Genomic DNA, 24,371 nt, shown 5'->3' on the forward strand with positions numbered 1-24,371 from the left:
TCCACATTCTAAACATGAAAATGGCTTCTCCCTGGGGTGACTTCTTGGACGTTCATCTCGTTGGTGAGTTCTTTTATGTCTATTAGTCTGTGATCTCTCAGAACCGATGCCCAATGTACCAGAATCCGATGATAGATCATTGTGAAGGGCTGAGCTTGAATCATCAGCTATAATATCAGGACATATCAGATGTTCCTCTGAGCCGGAGGTGACGTTATCTGCTGGGGACAATAGGGTCAAATTGGATCAAATCTCTGATTATATTTATATTTTATACCATTTCTATTTCATCTCTCAAGTCTAATCAGCTGTGAATTCAGTGTCATATATTTGCCACATTTTGAGCACAAAAACAAAACTTCTCTCCTGTGTAAACTCTAAGCACAGATCTGATTTCAATTTAAAACCCTTATTATATTATAATTATAATTCAGGCTTTATATCTTACTTTTATACTGTGATAGGACAATGGATAAAAGGAACTTTGCTCATGCAGAACACAAAGCAGAACTATACCTTTCCTATACGTCTACACCCCTGCACCCTTATACCTCTACATCCCTGCACCCCTATACCTCTACATCCCTGCACCCCTATACCTCTACATCCCTGCACCCCTATTCCTCTACATCCCTGCACCCCTATACCTCTACATCCCTGCACCCCTATACCTCTACATCCCTGCTCCCCTATACCTCTACATCCCTGCACCCCTATACCTCTACATCCCTGCACCCCTATTCCTCTACATCCCTGCACCCCTATACCTCTACATCCCTGCACCCCTATACCTCTACATCCCTGCACCCCTATACCTCTACATCCTCGCACCCCTATACCTCTACATCCCTGCACCCCTATTCCTCTACATCCCTGCACCCCTATACCTCTACATCCCTGCACCCCTATACCTCTACATCCCTGCACCCCTATACCTCTACATCCTCGCACCCCTATACCTCTACATCCCTGCACCCCTATACCTCTACATCCCTGCACCCTTATACCTCTACATCCCTGCACCCCTATACCTCTACATCCCTGCAACCCTATACCTCTACATCCCTGCACCCTTATACCTCTGCACCTATAGGAAATATTTGTGAAATTAAGGTTACACTTTAAGCTGATGGATTCAGATAATGTCCATGGAGGCCTTGAGCACAGACACCGCAAAAATGCAACAAACCACAAACATCCCAGACACCAGAGCCAACTAGCTGTACACACAGATACAACTGCTATACGTGGTACAGGTGAATAATGCTGACATGTACAACTAACCCTAATCCCAGGCAAAAATACAGAGCTTAATATTTTTCATGAATATGAAATAGCGTATTAAAATATGTTGTGTTGTACAAGAGTTTATGTATACACATTTTTAGATCCATGACATGCACATGGATACACATAACCTCATACATTACACACTATCAGGACATGTACTGCACATATACACTGCACATGTATGGAGATTACTGCCTCCTCTCCCCCTGACTACGTTATCACAGATCAGTTTCTTGGACACATCATGGGAAAGGATAATTGCAGAAGGAAGGGAAACAGAAGAGAAATCAGATCTAGGAAGTAATGACTGATAAGTCCATCAGTTCTCACCATCCTGGGGGTCCCTGGCACCAGCGTCATGTCCTCCTTCCCAGGCTCCCTCCTCCGCACATATCTGGTCCTGTTCTCTCTCCATTCTGTGTCTCAGTCTCTCAGTCTAAGCTCCTCCAGTAAGATCTTCCACCAAGAAGTTCTCCCATGTGGGTCCTGCTCTGGTCTCTTATACCCCTTGGTCTGCCCCTTCTTGGAGATACCGTACCTAATGATGAAAGATCTTCCCCCCATGTAAATGAAGGGTGTCGGTGACGTTTGCTATCAGCCAGGCCGAGCACTTATCATGCCCTGAGTGTTCTCCTTTGTTATGGGTTTATCATTCCCTTTTCCCAAACAAATGTGGCCAAGACTTCCCGATGGAGCTAAATATCTCCATTTACAAGTATTTACTGGGCTGAATGTCTCCCGGTGATTCCCTACTGATTTCACATCCTGAACAATAGGGAATGCAAATCCCTCCATGCACGTGACTTACTGGGAAGATCATACTATAAAGTCTTATTTTCACCCATGTTAGAAGACTCTGCTCCTTGACAGTGATTATGGTTGTGAACATCCCGTGTAAAACTTCCCTCTCGAGCATCTCGTCTCATCAGATGATTGAAGGCAATTATTAAGATAAAAGCGTTTGGAGAAAATGAGCTTCATCATTACAAGGCACATGAGTAAGTCAGAGGGATTTCCTAGGTACAGCTATTACTTTGTGATAATTTACTATAGATTTTAGTTTTTATTTCATTTTTTTTAATCACCTTATTCCATTAAAAGAGTTTCCACAATCCAGGACATAAATCCCATGTGCCGGGCCATGGAAACTCTTTGTATGGAATAACCCAGACCAGAGGATATCTTTAGGGAAGGAATTGCCCAGGCCAAACTATACTCCTCCAGTGCAGAATATTCCCCTCTGACATGAAACCAGTTCCTAGTGTGATCCTTCTACGAATACATTGTCATGGAGGCAAGAGAACGAGGCTTCCCGCTGACAGCTCTGCTATTCCTTGTGGATTAGTTCATTTGTAACCAGGTCAAATCATTTTTTGTGCTTTAACTGAATATTCAGAAAGCCGGAGTTTCCACATTTCTATGGGATTTTTGGTGGTAGTGTCCACATTACTGGGTCCTCAAGAGAGGCAGGAGAGGAGGCCGCGCTGTGTGGTTGTGTTCTCTATGTATTTGGTTGTAAACAGTATATAGTGACATTTATGTTATGTGTCGTGTAGTTTTAGCTGTAAGAATCTGTGAGGGTTGTATGTTACTTCTGTGATGTATAAAGTTATTGGGGCTTATGGGAAATGGCAGAGAATAAGCGGCTGGATAGAAATGTTTGAGTAACACAACAAGGAGATTAGATGATGCAGAGACACAGACATTGTTTGCTGCATCTACGGAGATCTGAAAGACCCCACACAAATATCTTTATCTTATAGGTCCAGAATAATAGGTTGGAGATGGGTTGATACAAGGAGGAGTTATGGGCAGATCACATTATTACACGTGGTAACATATTGCTGACATATTTGGCAACATCTTGTGGTTCAGAACTCGGTAAAAGTTCATTTGTCTGAAAGTGGACCCAAAACTGGACATGAATGAAGAACATCCTTAATAAAACACAATAACAAATGTCCTCCTACGTATATTCTGAGGTCAGAAAAATTGTGCAACATTCATCAACTGGGAAAGATGATAACATTGACCCAGATATATAAAAGTGGTGTCATCTGCCCCGGTGCAGTTTTCCTCTTCCTGTGCAGGTTGTGCCGGATAATTCATAGCGACGCGTCACCGTGTTCATTTATCAGGTGCGATCGGCGCTGCTATGGAAAGTTACACAGTTACATCTTACAGCCGTGACACAAAAATGGCGCAAACACTTCATACATACACGTGCACGATCCAAAGACAATAAACCTGGCACAGACACAATGATATCTGATCTGGGGGTAAATTGTCTTTAGAGGACAATATGGAAGCTGAGCTGTGGTGATGTATAAATATCAGATATATAGATTTATATTCATGAAAGTGTAAGATGTGACCGATACTCTCACAGAAACAATGGGAAAGGCCTAGAACCAGGGGAAGAGACAACAATAACCATCCCTTATACAAATTCTCTAAGGTGGAGGATGGGAATCACACAGAGACATTCGGCCTAGTAAACACTTGTAAATGAAGTTATTGAGCTCCATGAGAAAGACACATCCTGCTCACAGTTGTCTGAGGAGGGGATGATAAACCCATAACAAAGGAGAACAATGATGGCGTCACAAGTGCTGGGCCCGGCTGATTAGGAAGTGGCGCCGACGCCCTTCATTTACATGGGAGGAAGTTCTCTCACCATTAGGGTGGGACATCTCCCAGAGGGGCAGACCAAGGGCAATAAGAGACCCAAGCAGGACTCACATGAGGAGAACTTCTTGGTGGAAGAACCTGGAGGAGCTTGGACTGAGACCCTAACTGGACACGGAGCAGATCTATGTATGTATCTATAGACTGAATGGTGTGTAGATGTTTTACCAGGGGCTTTTCTTATAGAAATTCTTATTCTTCACCAGAAATTAATGTATCTCTGGAGGGAAATATTTTTACATGAGATGTTGACGTCCATATTTATTTCCCAGTAGCGAAGTTTAACATGGATGGAAGTGACACTGAGGAGAAGATGATCCCCAAGGTGGAGGAAGAAGAGGCGAAGGAGGAGGAGGAGGGAGCCTGGGAAGGAGGACATGACGCTGGGGCCGGGGACTGCCAGGATGGTGAGTACTGATGGACTTATCAGTCATTACTTTATAGAACTGAATCCTCCTCTGTTCTCCTTTCTTCGGCCTCTTTCCTCTTCCCCACAAGGTGTCCTAGAACCTGATTAGTGATTGTGTTTTCAGGTTTATGAGCCAGATAATAGATCTATGTTACAGAATAAATTGTACCTGATATACTATAGGGAAAAGTGTGTGGATGAAGGTGCAGGGATGTAGAGGAATAGGGGTGCAGGGATGTAGAGGTATAGGGGTGCAGGGGTGTAGAGGTATAGGGGTGCAGGGATGTAGTGGTATAGGGGTGCAGGGATGTAGAGGTATAGGGGTGCAGGGATGTAGAGGGATAGGGGTGCAGGGATGTAGAGTTATTGGGGTGCAGGGATGTAGAGGTATAGGGGTGCAGAGATGTAGAGGTATAGGGGTGCAGGGATATAGAGGTGTAGGGTGCAGGGATGTAGAGGTATAGGGGTGCAGGGATGTAGAGGTATAGGGGTGCAGGGATGTAGTATTATAGGGGTGCAGGGATGTAGAGGTATAGGGGTGCAAGGATGTAGAGGTATAGGGGTGCAGGGATGTAGAGGTATAGGGGTGCAAGGATGTAGAGGTATAGGGGTGCAGGGATGTAGAGGTGTAGGGGTGCAGGGATGTAGAGGTGTAGGGGTGCAGGGATGTAGAGGTATAGGGGTGCAGGGATGTAGAGGTATAGGGGTGCAGGGATGTAGAGGTATAGGGGTGCAGGGATGTAGAGGTATAGGGGTGCAGGGATGTAGCGGTATAGGGGTGCAGGGATGTAGCGGTATAGGGGTGCAGGGATGCAGGGGTATAGGGGTGCAGGGATGTAGAGGTATAGAAGGCAGGGATGTAGAGGTATAGGGGTGCAGGGATGTAGAGGTATAGGGGTGCAGGGATGTAGAGATATAGTACAGCAGGTATAAGGGTTCAAGTTGTAGAAGTATATGGGAGCAAGTATGTAAAGGGTATAGGGGTCCTTGGATGGTGATGTATAAGGGTGCAGAAATATAGAGGTTTATGAGTGTAGGGATGTAGTGGTATATGGATGTAGGGATGTAGTGGTATATGGGTGCAGGGATGTAGTGGTATAGGGGTGCAGAGATGTAGAGGTATAGGGGTACTAGGAGGTAGAGGTAATGGGATGCAGGGAGGTAGATGTATAGAAGTGCAGTGATGTAGGAAATAGAGGTGCAGGTTGTAGAGGTATATAAGGGCTGGGATATATAGGTAAAGGGGCACAGGGATGTAGAGGTGTTGGGGGGCTGGAATGTAGAGGTATATGGGGGCAGGGATGTAGAGGTATTGGGGTGCAGGGATGTAGAGTAGAGATGAGCGAGCACTAAAATGCTCGGGTACTCGTTATTCGAGACGAACTTTTCCCGATGCTCGAGTGCTCGTCTCGAATAACGAACCCCATTGAAGTCAATGGGAGACTCGAGCATTTTTCAAGGGGACCAAGGCTCTGCACAGGGAAGCTTGGCCAAACACCTGGGAACCTCAGAAAAGGATGGAAACACCACGGAAATGGACAGGAAACAGCAGGGGCAGCATGCATTGATGCCTCTGAGGCTGCATAATCGCACCATTATGCCAAAATTATGGGCAACAGCATGGCCATGACAGAGTGACAGAATGAAGCTAGATAGCATCTAAAACATGCAATAATTGACCCTGACACTATAGGGGACGGCATGCAGAGGCAGCGGCAGCAGGCTAGAGAGTGGCATGGCGACATACCCTAAATGGACTCAGGCTTCAAACCAATGGGTGGCAGAGAGGAACCAAAGGAGGTGAGCAAGAAGCGCTCAAATAATATCGGTACATGATAAAAGTTTGCCAGTATATTTTGTGGATTACACAGCAGGGTGGCGACAAAGTTAACATGGAAGCCATGAAAACAACCCAAAATTCTGCCTGACACAGCTCGTTTGATAAGGGGACCATGTATGGAGGCAGTGAACTAGTAGTAGATTAAAGGTGCTGCAGTTAAAACTATGTTAGTTGGATCTTGGCATGGAGCTGGCGCTCCGCTGCCAGGCGGGCTTTCGCCAATCCAAGCCCCTGTCTCTAGGCTACTCCCCAAACAGCACTTCTAAGAACCTTTTGTATAAGATCAAGTGTAGTAGCGTTCTTATAAGTTTAGGATATGCCGGGTGAGGGGAATGTAAACAGATGCGCAAGAAGCGCTGAAATAATATCGGTAAATGATAAAAGTTTGCAAGTATATTTTGTGGATTACACAGCAGGGTGGCGACAAAGTTAACAAGTTTGATGTGGAATGCCCTGTAATAGCTCTTGGGCGGTGTGCCTTTTATCGCCTAGGCTCAGCAGTTTGAGCACCGCCTGCTGTCGCTTAGCGACGGCACTGCTGCTGTGCCTAGAGCTACCGACTGATGGCGCCATGCCCACGGATTGTAATTCGGAGGAGGAGGAGGTGGAGGAGGGTTGGGAGGAGGTATAGTAGGCCTTTGAGACCTGGACCGAGGTAGGCCCCGCAATTCTCTGCGTCGGCAGTATATGACCAGCCCCAGGGTCAGACTCGGTCCCAGCCTGCACCAAGTTAAGTGTAGTAGCGTTCTTATAAGTTTGGGATATGGCGGGTGAGGGGAATGTAAACAGATGCGCAAGAAGCGCTGAAATAATATTGGTAAATGATAAAAGTTTGCCAGTATATTTTGTGGATAACACAGCAGGGTGGCGACAAAGTTAACAACTTTGATGTGGAATCCATGAAAACAACCCAAATTTCTGCCTGACACACCTCGTTTGATAAAGGGACGATGTATGGAGGCAGCTATATGGACGACTTTTGGAGGTAGCAATGGAGACAACATGTGGAGGCTGCTATGGAGACAATTTAATTTGGATAGTGCCTGTATGTGGCAGTCCCAAAAATTTTTCAAACCAGAGGAGCAGGTAGGTGGCCCTCCAGTAAAATGGAATAGATTGAGTGCCTGTATGTGGCAGTCCAAAAAAATGTTCAAACCAGAGGAGCAGGTAGGTGGCCCTCCAGAAAAATTGAATAGATTGAGTGCCTGTATGTGGCACTCCCAAAAATTGTTTAAAACAGAGGACCGGGTAGGTGGCCCTCCAGAAAAATTGAATAGATTGAGTGCCTGTATGTGGCACTCCCAAAAATTGTTTAAAACAGAGGACCGGGTAGGTGGCCCTCCAGAAAAATTAAATGCATAAAGTACTATAGCTAGAGCCAGTGGGCCCTGTCAAAAAATAGCCAGTTTCCTCTGCTTTACTGTACAAAGAGGAGGAGAAGGAGGAAAATGAGGAGGAGGAGGAGTGGATCAATTATTCAGGTTGAGCTTCCTTCACCTGGTGGAGATTGGAAATTATGAGAAATCCAGGCTTTATTCATCTTAATAAGCGTCAGCCTGTCAGCGCTGTCAGTCGACAGGCGTGTACGCTTATCGGTGATGATGCCACCAGCTGCACTGAAAACCCGCTCGGACAAGACGCTAGCGGCAGGGCAGGCAAGAACCTCCAAGGCGTACAGCGCCAGTTCGTGCCACATGTCCAGCTTTGAAACCCAGTAGTTGTAGGGAGCTGTGTGATCATTTAGGACGATGGTATGGTCAGCTACGTACTCCCTCACCATCTTTCTGTAAAGATCAGCCCTACTCTGCCGAGACTGGGGACAGGTGACAGTGTCTTGCTGGGGTGACATAAAGCTGGCAAAAGCCTTGTAAAGCGTACCCTTGCCAGTGCTGGACAAGCTGCCTGCTCGCCTACTCTCCCTCGCTACTTGTCCCGCAGAACTACGCACTCTGCCGCTAGCGCTGTCAGAAGGGAAATACTGTTTCAGCTTGTGCACCAGGGCCTGCTGGTATTCATGCATTCTCACACTCCTTTCCTCTGCAGGGATGAGAGTGGAAAGATTTTGCTTGTACCGTGGGTCCAGGAGAGTGAACACCCAGTAATCGGTGCTGGAATAAATTCTTTGAACGCGAGGGTCACGGGATAGGCAGCCTAGCATGAAATCTGCCATATGCGCCAGAGTACCAACGCGTAAGAATTCACTCCCCTCACTGGCCTGACTGTCCATTTCCTCCTCCTCCAACTCCTCCAACTCCTCTTCTTCTGCCCATACACGCTGAACAGTGAAGGACTCAACAATGGTCCCCTCTTGTGTCTCGCCAACATTCTCCTCCTCTTCCTCCTCATCCTCCTCCACCTCCACCTCCTCCGATATGCGCTGAGAAACAGACCTGAGGGTGCTTTGGCTATCAACAAGGGAATCTTCTTCCCCCGTCTCTTGTGACGAGCGCAAAGCTTCCGACTTCATGCTGATCAGAGAGTTTTTCAACAGGCCAAGCAGCGGGATGGTGAGGCTGATGATGGCGGCATCGCCACTGACCATCTGTGTTGACTCCTCAAAGTTACTCAGCACCTGACAGATATCAGACATCCACGTCCACTCCTCATTGTAGACTTGAGGAAGCTGACTGACCTGACTACCAGTTCTGGTGGAAGTTGACATCTGGCAGTCTACAATCGCTCGGCGCTGCTGGTAAACTCTGGATAACATGGTCAGTGTTGAATTCCACCTCGTGGGCACGTCGCACAACAGTCGGTGAGCGGGCAGTTGGAGGCGGCGCTGCGCTGCCCTGAGAGTGGCAGCATCTGTGCTGGACTTCCTGAAATGCGCACAGATGCGGCGCACCTTCGTGAGCAAATCAGACAGATTGGGGTATGTCTTGAGGAAACGCTGAACTATCAGATTTAACACATGGGCCAGGCATGGCACATGTGTCAGTCTGCCGAGTTGCAGAGCCGCCACCAGGTTACGGCCGTTGTCACACACAACCATGCCTGGCTTTAGGTTCAGCGGTGCCAGCCACAGATTAGTCTGGGCCGTGATGCCCTGTAATAGCTCTTGGGCGGTGTGCCTTTTATCGCCTAGGCTCAGCAGTTTGAGCACCGCCTTCTGTCGCTTAGCGACGGCACTGCTGCTGTGCCTAGAGCTACCGACTGATGGCGCCGTGCCCACGGATGGTAGTTCGGAGGAGGAGGTGGAGGAGGGGTGGGAGGAGGAGGAGGCATAGTAGGCCTGAAACACCTGGACCGAGGTAGGCCCCGCAATCCTCGGCGTCGGCAGTATATGACCAGCCGCAGGGTCAGACTCGCTCCCAGCCTCCACCAAGTTAACCCAATGTGCCGTCAGCGATATATAGTGGCCCTGCCCGGCAGCACTCGTCCACGTGTCCGTGGTCAGGTGGACCTTGTCAGAAACGGCGTTGGTCAGGCCACGGATGATGTTGTCTGACACGTGCTGGTGCAGGGCTGGGACGGCACATCGGGAAAAGTAGTGGCGGCTGGGGACCGAATACCGAGGGGCGGCCGCCGCCATGAGGTTGCGAAAGGCCTCGGTCTCTACTAGCCTATAGGGCAGCATCTCCAGGCTAAGCAATCTGGAGATGTGCACATTAAGGGCTTGGGCATGCGGGTGGGTTGCACTATATTTGCGTTTCCGCTCCAGCGTCTGGGGTATGGAGAGCTGAACGCTGGTGGATGCTGTGGAGGATCGTGGAGGCGACGATGGGGTTTTTGTGGCAGGGTCCTGGGCAGGGGGCTGACTATCAGCTGACACAGGGGAAGGAGCAGTGGTGTGCACGGCCGGAGGTGAACGGGCTTGTTGCCACTGAGTGGGGTGTTTAGCATTCATATGCCTGCGCATACTGGTGGTAGTTAAGCTAGTAGTGGTGGAACCCCTGCTGAGCCTGGTTTGGCAAATGTTGCACACCACAGTCCGTCGGTCATCCGGTGTTTCCTTAAAGAACCTCCAGACTTCTGAAGATCTAGCCCTCGCCGCAAGAGCCCTCGCCACGGGAGCTTCACTAGTTGACACATTTGGCGCTGATGCACCAGCTCTGGCCCTGCCTCTCCGTCTGGCCCCACCACTGCCTCTTCCAACCTGTTCTGGTCGAGGACTCTCCTCCGTCTCAGAAGCACTGTGTTCACCCGGCCTCTCAACCCAGCTTGGGTCTGTCACCTCATCATCCTCCGATCCCTCAGTCTGCTCCCCCCTCGGACTTCCTGCCCTGACAACAACTTCCCCACTGTCTGACAACCGTGTCTCCTCATCGTCGGACACCTCTTTACACACTTCCACTACGTCAAGAAGGTCATCATCACCCACAGACTGTGACTGGTGGAAAACCTGGGCATCGGAAAATTGCTCAGCAGCAACCGGACAAGTGGTTTGTGACTGTGGGAAGGGTCCAGAAAACAGTTCCTCAGAGTATGCCGGTTCAAATGCCAAATTTTCCTGGGAGGGGGCAGACTGGGGGGGAGGAGGCTGAGGTGCAGGAGCTGGAGGAGTGGCGATTTCGGTGACATGGGTGGACTGCGTGGAAGACTGACTGGTGGACAAATTGCTCGAAGCATTGTCAGCAATCCACGACATCACCTGTTCGTACTGTTCTGGCCTCAACAGTGCTCTACCACGAGTCCCAGTAACTTCAGACATGAACCTAGGGAGTGTAGCTCTGCGGCGTTCCCCTGCTCCCTCATAAGCAGGTGGTGTCTCACCCCGGCCAGGACCACGGCCTCTGACCCCTGCAGTAGTTGGACGCCCACGTCCCCACCCTCGTCCTCTACCCCTAGCCCTCGGGTTAAACATTTTTAAAATGAGAGTTATAGCTTTAATTTTTTTTTAACTTTTTTTTGTGTTTTTTTTTTTTTTTGTGTTTTTGAGTTTTTAAAACCAAACGATGCTAACCTATTGCTATGGCTATTTTCTAGCCAAGTATGAAAGCACACTACTATGCCAGATGAGATGACGCTGAGTTATTAAACAAAATAAACGTAAAATAAAAAAGGACAAATGGCAGACTGTGCCTAATTGAAATCCAACCCCTACTAAATTTTCCCACTTCGGTCTTTGCAATGGATATGTGCGTCACTAAGCGCAAAACACAGCGGTCGCAATTCTCACTACAAATTGCTCACAATTGGCTAGTAGATGCACTGCAGCAAGTACAGCCACCAGCAGATCAACCAGAAATCAAATATATAACGCTACTGTAGGCGTAAGTAAGCCGTTTGGATTCTCCTATGGCTATTTTCTAGCCAAGTATGAAAGCACACTACTATGCCAGATGAGATGACACTGAGTTATTAAACAAAATAAACGTAAAATAAAAAAGGACAAATGGCAGACTGTGCCTAATTGAAATCCAACCCCTACAAAATTTTCCCACTACGGTCTTTGCAATGGATATGTTCGTCACTAAGCGCAAAACACAGCGGTCGCAAGTCTCACTACAAATTGCTCACAATTGGCTAGTAGATGCACTGCAGCAAGTACAGCCACCAGCAGATCAACCAGAAATCAAATATATAACGCTACTGTAGGCGTAAGTAAGCCGTTTGGATTCTCCTATGGCTATTTTCTAGCCAAGTATGAAAGCACACTACTATGCCAGATGAGATGACACTGAGTTATTAAACAAAATAAACGTAAAATAAAAAAGGAAAAATGGCAGACTGTGCCTAATTGAAATCCAACCCCTACTAAATTTTCCCACTTTGGTGTTTGAGGTGGATATGTGTGCCACTAAGAGCTAAACACAACGGTAGCAAGTCCCCCTGCTAATTCCTCACAAAATGGTACTAGATGCAAATAAAAAAAAAAAAAAGTAGAACGTTATTGTAGCCCTAAGAAGGGCTGTTGGGTTCTTGGAGAATCACTCCTGCCTAACACTATTCTAATAGAACAGCCTAACGCTTTCCCTGACCAGCAGCAGCTCTCTCCCTAGCGGCATCCAGACACAGAATGATCCGAGCAGCGCGGGCAGCGGCTAGTCTATCCCAGGGTCACCTGATCTGGCCAGCCAACCACTGCTATCGACGTGTAAGGGTACCACGTCATGCTGGGTGGAGTGCAGAGTCTCCTGGCTTGTGATTGGCTCTGTTTCTGGCCGCCAAAAAGCAAAACGGCGGGAGCTGCCATTTTCTCGAGCGGGCGAAGTATTCGTCCGAGCAACGAGCAGTTTCGAGTACGCTAATGCTCGAACGAGCATCAAGCTCGGACGAGCATGTTCGCTCATCTCTAATGTAGAGGTATATGGGGGCAGGGATGTAGAGGTATAGGGGCACAGGGATGTAGTGGTGTTGGGGGGCTGGAATGTAGAGGTATATGGGGGCTGGAATGTAGAGGTATATGGGGGCAGGGATGTAGAGGTATAGGGATGCAAGGATGTAGAGGCATAGGGGTGCAGGGATGTAGAGGTATAGGGGTGCAGGGATGTAGAGGTATTGGGGTGCAGGGATGTAGAGGTATAGGGGTGCAGGGATGTAGAGGTATTGGGGTGCAGGGATGTAGGGGTATTGGGGGGCAGGGATGTAGAGGTATATGGGGGCAGGGATGTAGAGGTATAGGGGCACAGGGATGTAGAGGTATATGGGGGCAGGGATGTAGAGGTATAGGGGCACAGGGATGTAGAGGTATAGGGGCACAGGGATGTAGAGTTATAGGGGCACAGGGATGTAGAGGTATAGGGGTGCAGGGATGTAGAGGTATTGGGGTGCAGGGATGTAGGGGTATAGTGTAGGCTGACTAAGAACCTACCTTGGGACACAAGGATAAAATCCTATCAAAATGTAGAATATACACAATTTACATTGAAAACTGAGATGTTGGATAAGACAGATTTTAGCTTTTTTATAAAGAAATGTATAATATAGTCGTCATCAGAGGGTCTTAACCCCTACGGGACTCGGCCTATTTTGACCTAACAGAGCCTGACTAAGGAGTCGATCCCCAACCTCAGAGCTGGCTACCTGGTTGATCCTGCCAGTAGTATATGCTTGTTTTAAAGATTAAGCCATGCATGTCTAAGAAAAAAGACGACTGAGGGGAGACCTCATTACAATGTACAAATACCTGAACGGACAGTACAAGGATCTCTCCAAAGATATTTTTATACCTCGGCCTGTGACCAGGACAAGGGGACATCCTCTACGCCTAGAGGAGAGGCGATTTTACCATCACCATAGACAAAGGTTCTTTACTGTAAGAGCAGTGAGACTATGGAACTCTCTGCCGCAGGAGGTTGTTATGGAGGACTCTATGTACATGGTCAGGAGAGGCCTGGATGACTTTCTGGAGAGAAAAAATATCACAGGTTATGGGGATAAAACATTTATTTAATTCTTAAAGGTTGGACTTGATGGACTTGCGTCTCCTTCCAGCCTTATATACTATGATACTATGATACTATGATACTATGACTATTCTTTACGGTGAAACTGCGAATGGCTCCTTATTAGAGATGAGCGAACATGCTCGTCCGAGCTTGATGCTCGGTCGAGCATTAGCGTACTCGAAACTGCTCGTTGCTCGGACGAATACTTCGCCCGCTCGAGAAAATGGCAGCTCCCGCCGTTTTGCTTTTTGGCGGCCAGAAACAGAGCCAATCACAAGCCAGGAGACTCTGCACTCCACCCAGCATGACGTGGTACCCTTACACGTCGATAGCAGTGGTTGGCTGGCCAGATCAGGTGACCCTGGGATAGACTAGCCGCTGCCCGCGCTGCTCGGATCATTCTGTGTCTGGATGCCGCTAGGGAGAGAGCTGCTGCTGGTCAGGGAAAGCGTTAGGGTGTTCTATTAGCTTACTGTTAGGCAGGAGTGATTCTCCAAGAACCCAACAGCCCTTCTTAGGGCTACAATAACGTTCTACTTTTTTTTTTTTTATTTGCATCTAGTACCATTTTGTGAGGAATTAGCAGGGGGACTTGCTACCGTTGTGTTTAGCTCTTAGTGGCACACATATCCACCTCAAACAACAAAGTGGGAAAATTTAGTAGGGGTTTGATTTCAATTAGGCACAGTCTGCCATTAACTTTTTTTTTTACGTTTATTTTGTTTAATAACTCTGTGTCATCTCATCTGGCATAGTAGTGTGCTTTGATACTTGGCTAGAAAATAGCCATAGGAGAATCCAAACAGCTTACTTACGCCTACAGTAGCATTCTATATATTTGATTTCTGGTTGATCTGCTGGTGGCTGTACTTGCTGCAGTGCATGTACTAGGCAATTCTGAGCAATTTGTAGTGAGACTTGCGACCGCTGTGTTCTGCGCTTAGTGACGCACATATCCATAGCAAAGACCGAAGTGGGAAAATTTAGTAGGGGTTGGATCTCAATTAGGCACTAACTCAGTGTCATCTCATCTGGCATAGTAGTGTGCTTTGATACTTGGCTAGAAAATAGCCATAGGAGAATCCAAACAGCTTACTTACGCCTACAGTAGCGTTCTATATATTTGATTTCTGGTTGATCTGCTGGTGGCTGTACTTGCTGCAGTGCATGTACTAGCCAATTCTGAGCAATTTGTAGTGAGACTTGCGACCGCTGTGTTCTGCGCTTAGTGACGCACATATCCATAGCAAAGACCGAAGTGGGAAAATTTTGTAGGGGTTGGATTTCAATTAGGCACTAACTCAGTGTCATCTCATCTGGCATAGTAGTGTGCTTTGATACTTGGCTAGAAAATAGCCATAGGAGAATCCAAACAGCTTACTTACGCCTACAGTAGCGTTCTATATATTTGATTTCTGGTTGATCTGCTGGTGGCTGTACTTGCTGCAGTGCATGTACTAGCCAATTCTGAGCAATTTGTAGTGAGACTTGCGACCGCTGTGTTTTGCGCTTAGTGACGCACATATCCATAGCAAAGACCGAAGTGGGAAAATTTAGTAGGGGTTGGATTTCAATTAGGCACAGTCTGCCATTTGTCCTTTTTTATTTTACGTTTATTTTGTTTAATAACTCAGTGTCATCTCATCTGGCATAGTAGTGTGCTTTCATACTTGGCTAGAAAATAGCCATAGCAATGGGATAGCATCGTTTGGTTTTAAAAACTCAAAAACACAAAAAAAAAACAAAAAAAAAACAAAAAACACAAAAAAAAACAAAAAACACAAAAAAAAGTTAAAAAAAAATTAAAGTTATAACTCTCATTTTAAAAATGTTTAACCCGAGGGCTAGGGGTAGAGGACGAGGGCGGGGACGTGGGCGTCCAACTACTGCAGGGGTCAGAGGCCGTGGTCCTGGGCGGGGTGAGACACCACCTGCTTATGAGGGAGCAGGGGAACGCCGCAGAGCTACACTCCCTAGGTTCATGTCTGAAGTTACTGGGACTCGTGGTAGAGCACTGTTGAGGCCAGAACAGTGCGAACAGGTGATGTCGTGGATTGCTGACAATGCTTCGAGCAATTTGTCCACCAGTCAGTCTTCCACGCAGTCCACCCATGTCACCGAAATCGCCACTCCTCCAGCTCCTGCACCTCAGCCTCCTCCCCCCCAGTCTGCCCCCTCCCAGGAAAATTTGGCATTTGAACCGGCATACTCTGAGGAACTGTTTTCTGGACCCTTCCCACAGTCACAAACCACTTGTCCGGTTGCTGCTGAGCAATTTTCCGATGCCCAGGTTTTCCACCAGTCACAGTCTGTGGGTGATGATGACCTTCTTGACGTAGTGGAAGTGTGTAAAGAGGTGTCCGACGATGAGGAGACACGGTTGTCAGACAGTGGGGAAGTTGTTGTCAGGGCAGGAAGTCCGAGGGGGGAGCAGACTGAGGGATCGGAGGATGATGAGGTGACAGACCCAAGCTGGGTTGAGAGGCCGGGTGAACACAGTGCTTCTGAGACGGAGGAGAGTCCTCGACCAGAACAGGTTGGAAGAGGCAGTGGTGGGGCCAGACGGAGAGGCAGGGCCAGAGCTGGTGCATCAGCGCCAAATGTGTCAACTAGTGAAGCTCCCGTGGTGAGGGCTCTTGCGGCGAGGGCTAGATCTTCAGAAGTCTGGAGGTTCTTTAAGGAAACACCGGATGACCGACGGACTGTGGTGTGCAACATTTGCCAAACCAGGCTCAGCAGGGGTTCCACCACTACTAGCTTAACTACCACCAGTATGCGCAGGCATATGAATGCTAAACACCCCACTCAGTGGCAACAAGCCCGTTCACCTCCGGCCGTGCACACCACTGCTCCTTCCCCTGTGTCAGCTGATAGTCAGCCCCCTGCCCAGGACCCTGCCACAAAAACCCCATCGTCGCCTCCACGATCCTCCACAGCATCCACCAGCGTTCAGCTCTCCATACCCCAGACGCTGGAGCGGAAACGCAAATATAGTGCAACCCACCCGCACGCCCAAGCCCTTAATGTGCACATCTCCAGATTGCTTAGCCTGGAGATGCTGCCCTATAGGCTAGTAGAGACCGAGGCCTTTCGCAACCTCATGGCGGCGGCCGCCCCTCGGTATTCGGTCCCCAGCCGCCACTACTTTTCCCGATGTGCCGTCCCAGCCCTGCACCAGCATGTGTCAGACAACATCACCCGTGCCCTGACCAACGCCGTTTCTGACAAGGTCCACCTGACCACGGACACGTGGACGAGTGCTGCCGGGCAGGGCCACTATATATCGCTGACGGCACATTGGGTTAACTTGGTGGAGGCTGGGACCGAGTCTGACCCTGGGGCTGGTCATATACTGCCGACGCCGAGGATTGCGGGGCCTACCTCGGTCCAGGTGTTTCAGGCCTACTATGCCTCCTCCTCCTCCCACCCCTCCTCCACCTCCTCCTCCGAACTACCATCCGTGGGCACGGCGCCATCAGTCGGTAGCTCTAGGCACAGCAGCAGTGCCGTCGCTAAGCGACAGCAGGCGGTGCTCAAACTGCTGAGCCTAGGCGACAAAAGGCACACCGCCCAAGAGCTATTACAGGGCATCACGGCGCAGACTGATCTGTGGCTGGCACCGCTGAACCTGAAGCCAGGCATGGTTGTGTGTGACAACGGCCGTAACCTGGTGGCGGCTCTGCAACTCGGCAGACTGACACATGTGCCATGCCTGGCCCATGTGTTAAATCTGATAGTTCAGCGTTTCCTCAAGACATACCCCAATCTGTCTGATTTGCTCACGAAGGTGCGCCGCATCTGTGCGCATTTCAGGAAGTCCAGCCCAGATGCTGCCACTCTCAGGGCAGCGCAGCGCCGCCTCCAACTGCCCGCTCACCGACTGTTGTGCGACGTGCCCACGAGGTGGAATTCAACACTGACCATGTTATCCAGAGTTTACCAGCAGCGCAGAGCGATTGTAGACTGCCAGATGTCAACTTCCACCAGAAGTGGTAGTCAGGTCAGTCAGCTTCCTCAAGTCTACAATGAGGAGTGGACGTGGATGTCTGATATCTGTCAGGTGCTGAGTAACTTTGAGGAGTCAACACAGATGGTCAGTGGCGATGCCGCCATCATCAGCCTCACCATCCCGCTGCTTGGCCTGTTGAAAAACTCTCTGATCAGCATGAAGTCGGAAGCTTTGCGCTCGTCACAAGAGACGGGGGAAGAAGATTCCCTTGTTGATAGCCAAAGCACCCTCAGGTCTGTTTCTCAGCGCATATCGGAGGAGGTGGAGGTGGAGGAGGATGAGGAGGAAGAGGAGGAGAATGTTGGCGAGACACAAGAGGGGACCATTGTTGAGTCCTTCACTGTTCAGCGTGTATGGGCAGAAGAAGAGGAGTTGGAGGAGTTGGAGGAGGAGGAAATGGACAGTCAGGCCAGTGAGGGGAGTGAATTCTTACGCGTTGGTACTCTGGCGCATATGGCAGATTTCATGCTAGGCTGCCTATCCCGTGACCCTCGCGTTCAAAGAATTTATTCCAGCACCGATTACTGGGTGTTCACTCTCCTGGACCCACGGTACAAGCAAAATCTTTCCACTCTCATCCCTGCAGAGGAAAGGAGTGTGAGAATGCATGAATACCAGCAGGCCCTGGTGCACAAGCTGAAACAGTATTTCCCTTCTGACAGCGCTAGCGGCAGAGTGCGTAGTTCTGCGGGACAAGTAGCGAGGGAGAGTAGGCGAGCAGGCAGCTTGTCCAGCACTGGCAAGGGTACGCTTTACAAGGCTTTTGCCAGCTTTATGTCACCCCAGCAAGACAGTGTCACCTGTCCCCAGTCTCGGCAGAGTAGGGCTGATCTTTACAGAAAGATGGTGAGGGAGTACGTAGCTGACCATACCATCGTCCTAAATGATCACACAGCTCCCTACAACTACTGGGTTTAAAAGCTGGACATGTGGCACGAACTGGCGCTGTACGCCTTGGAGGTTCTTGCCTGCCCTGCCGCTAGCGTCTTGTCCGAGCGGGTTTTCAGTGCAGCTGGTGGCATCATCACAGATAAGCGTACACGCCTGTCGACTGACAGCGCTGACAGGCTGACGCTTATTAAAATGAATAAAGGCTGGATTTCTCAGAATTTCCAATCTCCACCAGGTGAAGGAAGCTCAACCTGAATAATTGATCCACTCCTCCTCCTCCTCATTTTCCTCCTTCTCCTCCTCTTTGTACAGTAAAGCAGAGGAAACTGGCTATTTTTTGACAGGGCCCACTGGCTCTTGCTATAGTACTTTATGCATTTAATTTTTCTGGAGGGCCACCTACCCGGTCCTCTGTTTGAAACAATTTTTGTGAGTGCCACATACAGGCACTCAATCTATTCCATTTTTCTGGAGGGCCACCTACCCGGTCCTCTGTTTTAAAAAATTTTTGGGACTGCCACATACAGGCACTCAATCTATTCCATTTTACTGGAGGGCCACCTACCTGCTCCTCTGGTTTGAAAAATTTTTGGGACTGCCACATACAGGCACTCAATCTATTCCATTTTTCTGGAGGGACACCTACCTGCTCCTCTGGTTTGAAAACTTTTTGGGACTGCCACATACAGGCACTATCCAAATTAAATTGTCTCCATAGCAGCCTCCACACGTTGTCTCCATTGCTACCTCCAAAAGTCGTCCATATAGCTGCCTCCATACATCCTCCCCTTATCAAACGAGGTGTGTCAGGCAGAATTTTGGGTTGTTTTCATGGCTTCCACAACAAACTTGTTAACTTTGTCGCCACCCTGCTGTGTTATCCACAAAAAATACTGGCAAACTTTTATGATTAACCGATATTATTTCTGCGCTTCTTGCGCAGCTGTTTACATTCCCCTCACCCGCCATATCCCAAACTTATAAGAACGCTACTACACTTGATCTTATACAAAAGGTTCTTAGAAGTGCTGTTTGGGGAGTAGCCTATAGACAGGGGCTTGGATTGGCGAAAGCTCGCCTGGCAGCGGAGCGCCAGCTCCATGCCAAGATCCAACTAACATAGTTTTAACTGCAGCACCTTTAATCTACTACTAGTTCACTGCCTCCATACATGGTCCCCTTATCAAACGAGCTGTGTTAGGCAGAATTTTGGGTTGTTTTCATGGCTTCCATGTTAACTTTGTCGCCACCCTGCTGTGTAATCCACAAAATATACTGGCAAACTTTTATCATGTACCGATATTATTTGAGCGCTTCTTGCTCACCTCCTTTGGTTCCTCTCTGCCACCCATTGGTTTGAAGCCTTAGTCCATTTAGGGTATGTCGCCATGACACTCTCTAGCCTGCTGCCGCTGCCTCTGCATGCCGTCCCCTATAGTGTCAGGGTCAATTATTGGATGTTTTAGATGCTATCTAGCTTCATTCTGTCACTCTGTCATGGCCATGCTGTTGCCCATAATTTTGGCATAATGGTGCGATTAAGCAGCCTCAGAGGCATCCATGCATGCTGCCCCTGCTGTTTCCTGTCCATTTCCGTGGTGTTTCCATCCTTTTCTGAGGTTCCCAGGTGTTTGGCCAAGCTTCCCTGTGCAGAGCCTTGGTCCCCTTGAAAAATGCTCGAGTCTCCCATTGACTTCAATGGGGTTCGTTATTCGAGACGAGCACTCGAGCATCGGGAAAAGTTCGTCTCGAATAACGAGTACTTGAGCATTTTAGTGTTCGCTCATCTCTACTCCTTATATCAGTTATGGTCCTGTGTCATTATAAGTGGTTGTAGCTTTGGAACGCTATGAGATATCCAGGGGATTTTGAGATGGTTTTTTCGTGACACATTGTAATTCAAATTAGTTTGGATGAAATCTTTTGTGTTCAGTTATGAATGGTATGGATGGTATTTTAAGATTCCACATATTTTACTAGAATTTGGGGCCATTTTTCAATTTTTTTGGAAAATCACCAAAACCCGTATTTATAGTGACCTGCTCAACTTCTAATTGACTGTGAGAGGCTTAAATAATAGCGAGACTCGTAAATTACCCCATTATGGAAACTACACCCTTCAACATAAGAAAAAGCACTTTTAAGAAGTTTGTTAACCCTTTAGGTGTATTTTAGGGGTTAAAACAAAATGGAGGTGCAGTCTACAAATTGTAATATTTTTTCACAGTACAGGAGGTCCCCGGGTTACATACAGGATAGGGTCTGTAGGTTTGTTCTTAAGTTGAATTTGTATGTAAGTCGGAACTGTATACTTTATAATTGTAACCCCAGCCAAATTTTTTCTGGTCTCTGTGACAACTGAATTTTAAAAATGTTGGATTGTCATAAGAACCAGGAGTAACAATAAAGCTTCATTACAGACGCCTGTGATAACTGTTATAGCTGATTATTGTAGCCTGGGGCTAAAGTACAGGAAATTACCAACATCCAGAGGTCCGTTTGTAACTAGGGCTCGTCTGTAAGTCGGGTGTTCTTAAGTAGGGGACCGCCTGTACACTCATTTTGGGTGGAAAATTAATCATTTGCAATGGATTAAATGAAAACAAAGTTTGATACCCAATTTCTCCCAAGTGCTGATGCCCCATATGTGGTGGTACCTGCTGTACGGGCGCACGGCCGGGTATAGAAGAGGGAGGAGCATAGAACAGGGGGAGGAGCATAGAAGGGAAGGAGGCGCCATCCAGAGCAGATTTACATTGTCACATTGTTCAGGCTATCATTTTTTTTTCTTTTTTAATGTGGACCTATAGGGGCTTATTTATTTACCACATGAGATGCACTTTTCTGCTACATGATGTTGGGGCATCTATAGCTAATTGGTGAGATTTTATTAACTCTTTGTTGGTGGAGGAAATGAAAATCATTGATTTTTAGGAAGATTTTATTTGGGGGGGGGGGGTTTATTCTATGGGTCGCCATGATCAAGAAAATACCTCATTTATATAATTTCTTTATTTTACCCCATTTTTACTGAATAAAAAGTCATTTGGTGAAAATCTTGTTAATTTTAGCCTCTCCGTCTTTTCATATGCAGAACTTTTTCCATTTTTCGGCTGACAAATCTGGTTAAGAGCTTATTTTTTGCGAGAAGCTTTGTTCTTTTTAGTGGTCTTCTTTTATAGTGAATAACGTTTTTTTATCACTTTTTAGAGCATTTTTTAAAGGGTATTAATTAAAACATATCTTTTTTTCGGAAAGTTTTTTGGAGTTGTTTTTTACGGGGTTCACTGTGCGGGTCCAATAACTATTCAGTTTTAATGTGCAGATTGTCACGGACGTAGCGATACCAAATATGTGGATTTTGTGTATTTTATTCAATTTTACTGATTAAAAAGTAATTTGGCGAAAATCTTGTTAATTTTAGCCTCTCCGTCTTTTCATATGCAGAACTTTTTTCTATTTCGGCTGACAAATCTGTATATGGGCTTATTTTTTGCGAGAAGCTTTGTTCTTTTTAGTGGTCTTATTTTAGGGTGTGTAACTTTTTTTATCACTTTTTAGAGCATTTTTTTTAAAGGTATTTTAAAGTAATTAAAAATTATTTTTTTCGGAACGTTTTTTGCGGGTTTTTTTGCAGAGTTTACTGTGCGGGTCCAGTAACAATTCTGTTTTATTGTAAAGATTGTTACGGATGCGGCAATACCAAATATGTGGGGGGGTTTGTGTTTTTTATACTTTATTAAGTGTTTTTATGGAAAAGTGACATTTTAGGGACTTATATTTTTTAGTTATTTATTTTTTATTTCTTCTAATGTTTAAACTTTAGTGTTTTTCACTTTTTATTACTTCTACAAACGTGAAATCTTCTCCTCTCTAGAGGAGAGAGATTTTATCAGCGTAATAATCACTGACCCTGTTATTCCCGGCAGATGCCATCGCCCAGAGCTCAGAGGAACATCTGATGTCTTCAGATATCACAGCAGATGATTGTGAGATTACACAAGATACATATAAAAATGGCGCCAGAAAAACGGATTTACCCTCCGCCCTTCCCAGCAATGACCCATCATCTGATCCTATTACATTGGGCTTCTGTTCTGATACATCCCAGACTAAGAGGAAGAAAAGAAGCCGCCAAAGAGGAGACGAACAACTAAGAGCTTCCGCTGGGCAGAAGACATTTTCATGTTCAGAATGTGTCAAATGTTTCAGGTTTAAATCATTACTTATTAGACATGAGATAATTCACACGGGAGAGAAGCCATATCTATGTTTAGTATGTGGAAAAGGTTTTAGAGAGAAAAGAAATCTTTGTAAACATGAGAGAATTCACACGGGGGAGAAGCGACATTCATGTTCAGAATGTGGCAAAGGCTTTACAGAGAAAAAAGATCTTTATAGACACCAGAGAATTCACACAGGGGAGAAGCCATTTTCATGCTTTGAATGTAGCAGATGTTTTCCCAGTAACGCACATCTTATACTACACCAAAGAGTTCACACAGGGGAGAAGCCATTTTCATGTTCAGAATGTGGTAAATGTTTTACTACTAAAAGAGAACTTGTAAACCATCAGAGAACTCACACAGGAGAGAAGCCATTTTCATGTTCAGAATGTAGAAAATCTTTTACTGTGAAATCAAGCCTTGTTATCCATCAGAGAATTCACACAGGGGAGAAGCCATTTTCATGTCCCGAATGTGGTAAATGTTTTAGGTTGAGAGAAGATTTTGTAAACCATCAGAGAATTCACACAGGAGAGAAGCCATTTTCATGTCCCGAATGTGGTAAATGTTTCAGGTGGAAAAAAGATTTTGTAAACCATCAGAGAACTCACACAGGGGAAAAGCCATTTTCACGTTCAGAATGTAGAAAATCTTTTACTGTGAAATCAAGCCTTGTTAGCCATCAGAAAATTCACACAGGGGAGAAGCCATTTTCATGTCCAGAATGTGGTAAATGTTTTAGGATGAAAGCAGATCTTTTAAACCATCAGAAACTTCACACAGGGGAGAAGCCATTTTCATGTCCCGAATGTGGTAAATGTTTTAGAATGAAAGCAGAACTAGTAAACCATCAGAGAATTCACACAGGGGAGAAACCATTTTCATGTCCCGAATGTGGTAAAAGTTTTAATTTGAAATATGAACTTGTAAAACATCAGAAACTTCACACAGGGGAGAAGCCATTTTCATGTTCAGAATGTGGGAAATGTTTTACTCTGAAATCCAGCCTTGTTAGCCATGAGAGAATTCACACAGGGGAGAAGCCATTTTCATGCTCTGAATGTGGAAAATGTTTCGCTCACAAATCAGGTCTTGCTGCACATCGTAGAATGCACACAGACGAGAAGCCATAGTTGTGTTCAGACTGTGGGAAATGCTTTGCTGAGAAAATAAATCTGTTACAACACCGGAGAATTCACACAGCTGAAAAATCATTTTCATATTCTTAAATATTTTATAGAAAATATACAGAGAGAGGGAAAAAATGATATTTAGAATGTCACAAAAATGTAACTTTCATTTAGAGCTTTTTATACAGAAGAGAAGCCACACTAGGGAGAAGCCACACTAGGGAGAAGCCACACAGGGAGAAGCCATTTACTTCTTTCATGGTGACTGTGGTCCCAGCTGCCACAAGTTCCTACCCGGTAGTTTTAGGCTGATCTCTCACCTTCCTCAGGATCACGGATGCCCCACGAGTCATTGTGTATTCCATCCATATTTTAATAACTGGTCTGTAGGAGCCGGAACCCTTAATGGTTGGTAGGAGATCAAATACTTGTTTATCTCAGCAGAATGCTAATAAATTTTATACAATGTGATTTCTGGATTTGATTTTTTGATGTTCTATCTCTCAATGTTCACATTAAAGGGGTTGTCTGGTTGTAGTAAGTGGATGGGGCGGCCC

At 46.7% G+C, this 24,371-nt stretch overlaps 2 protein-coding genes across 2 annotated transcripts in view; one reads left to right on the forward strand and one right to left on the reverse strand.

The window, feature by feature from the left end:
* LOC140076182 (uncharacterized) overlaps positions 1-24,371 on the reverse strand; it is a 229,682-nt gene that overhangs the window by 37,903 nt on the left and 167,408 nt on the right. The gene's annotated exons all lie outside the window — the stretch shown is intronic.
* On the forward strand, positions 15-23,817 carry LOC140075541 (uncharacterized). The gene is made up of 4 exons (XM_072121621.1): positions 15-63; positions 4,251-4,385; positions 22,388-23,174; positions 23,427-23,817. The coding sequence occupies exons 1-4, from the start codon at positions 15-17 to the stop codon at positions 23,815-23,817; spliced, it is 1,362 nt and encodes a 453-aa protein (XP_071977722.1).

Source organism: Engystomops pustulosus, chromosome 8 (genome assembly GCF_040894005.1).
Source record: "Engystomops pustulosus chromosome 8, aEngPut4.maternal, whole genome shotgun sequence".
In the NCBI taxonomy this organism is placed as follows: domain Eukaryota; kingdom Metazoa; phylum Chordata; class Amphibia; order Anura; family Leptodactylidae; genus Engystomops; species Engystomops pustulosus.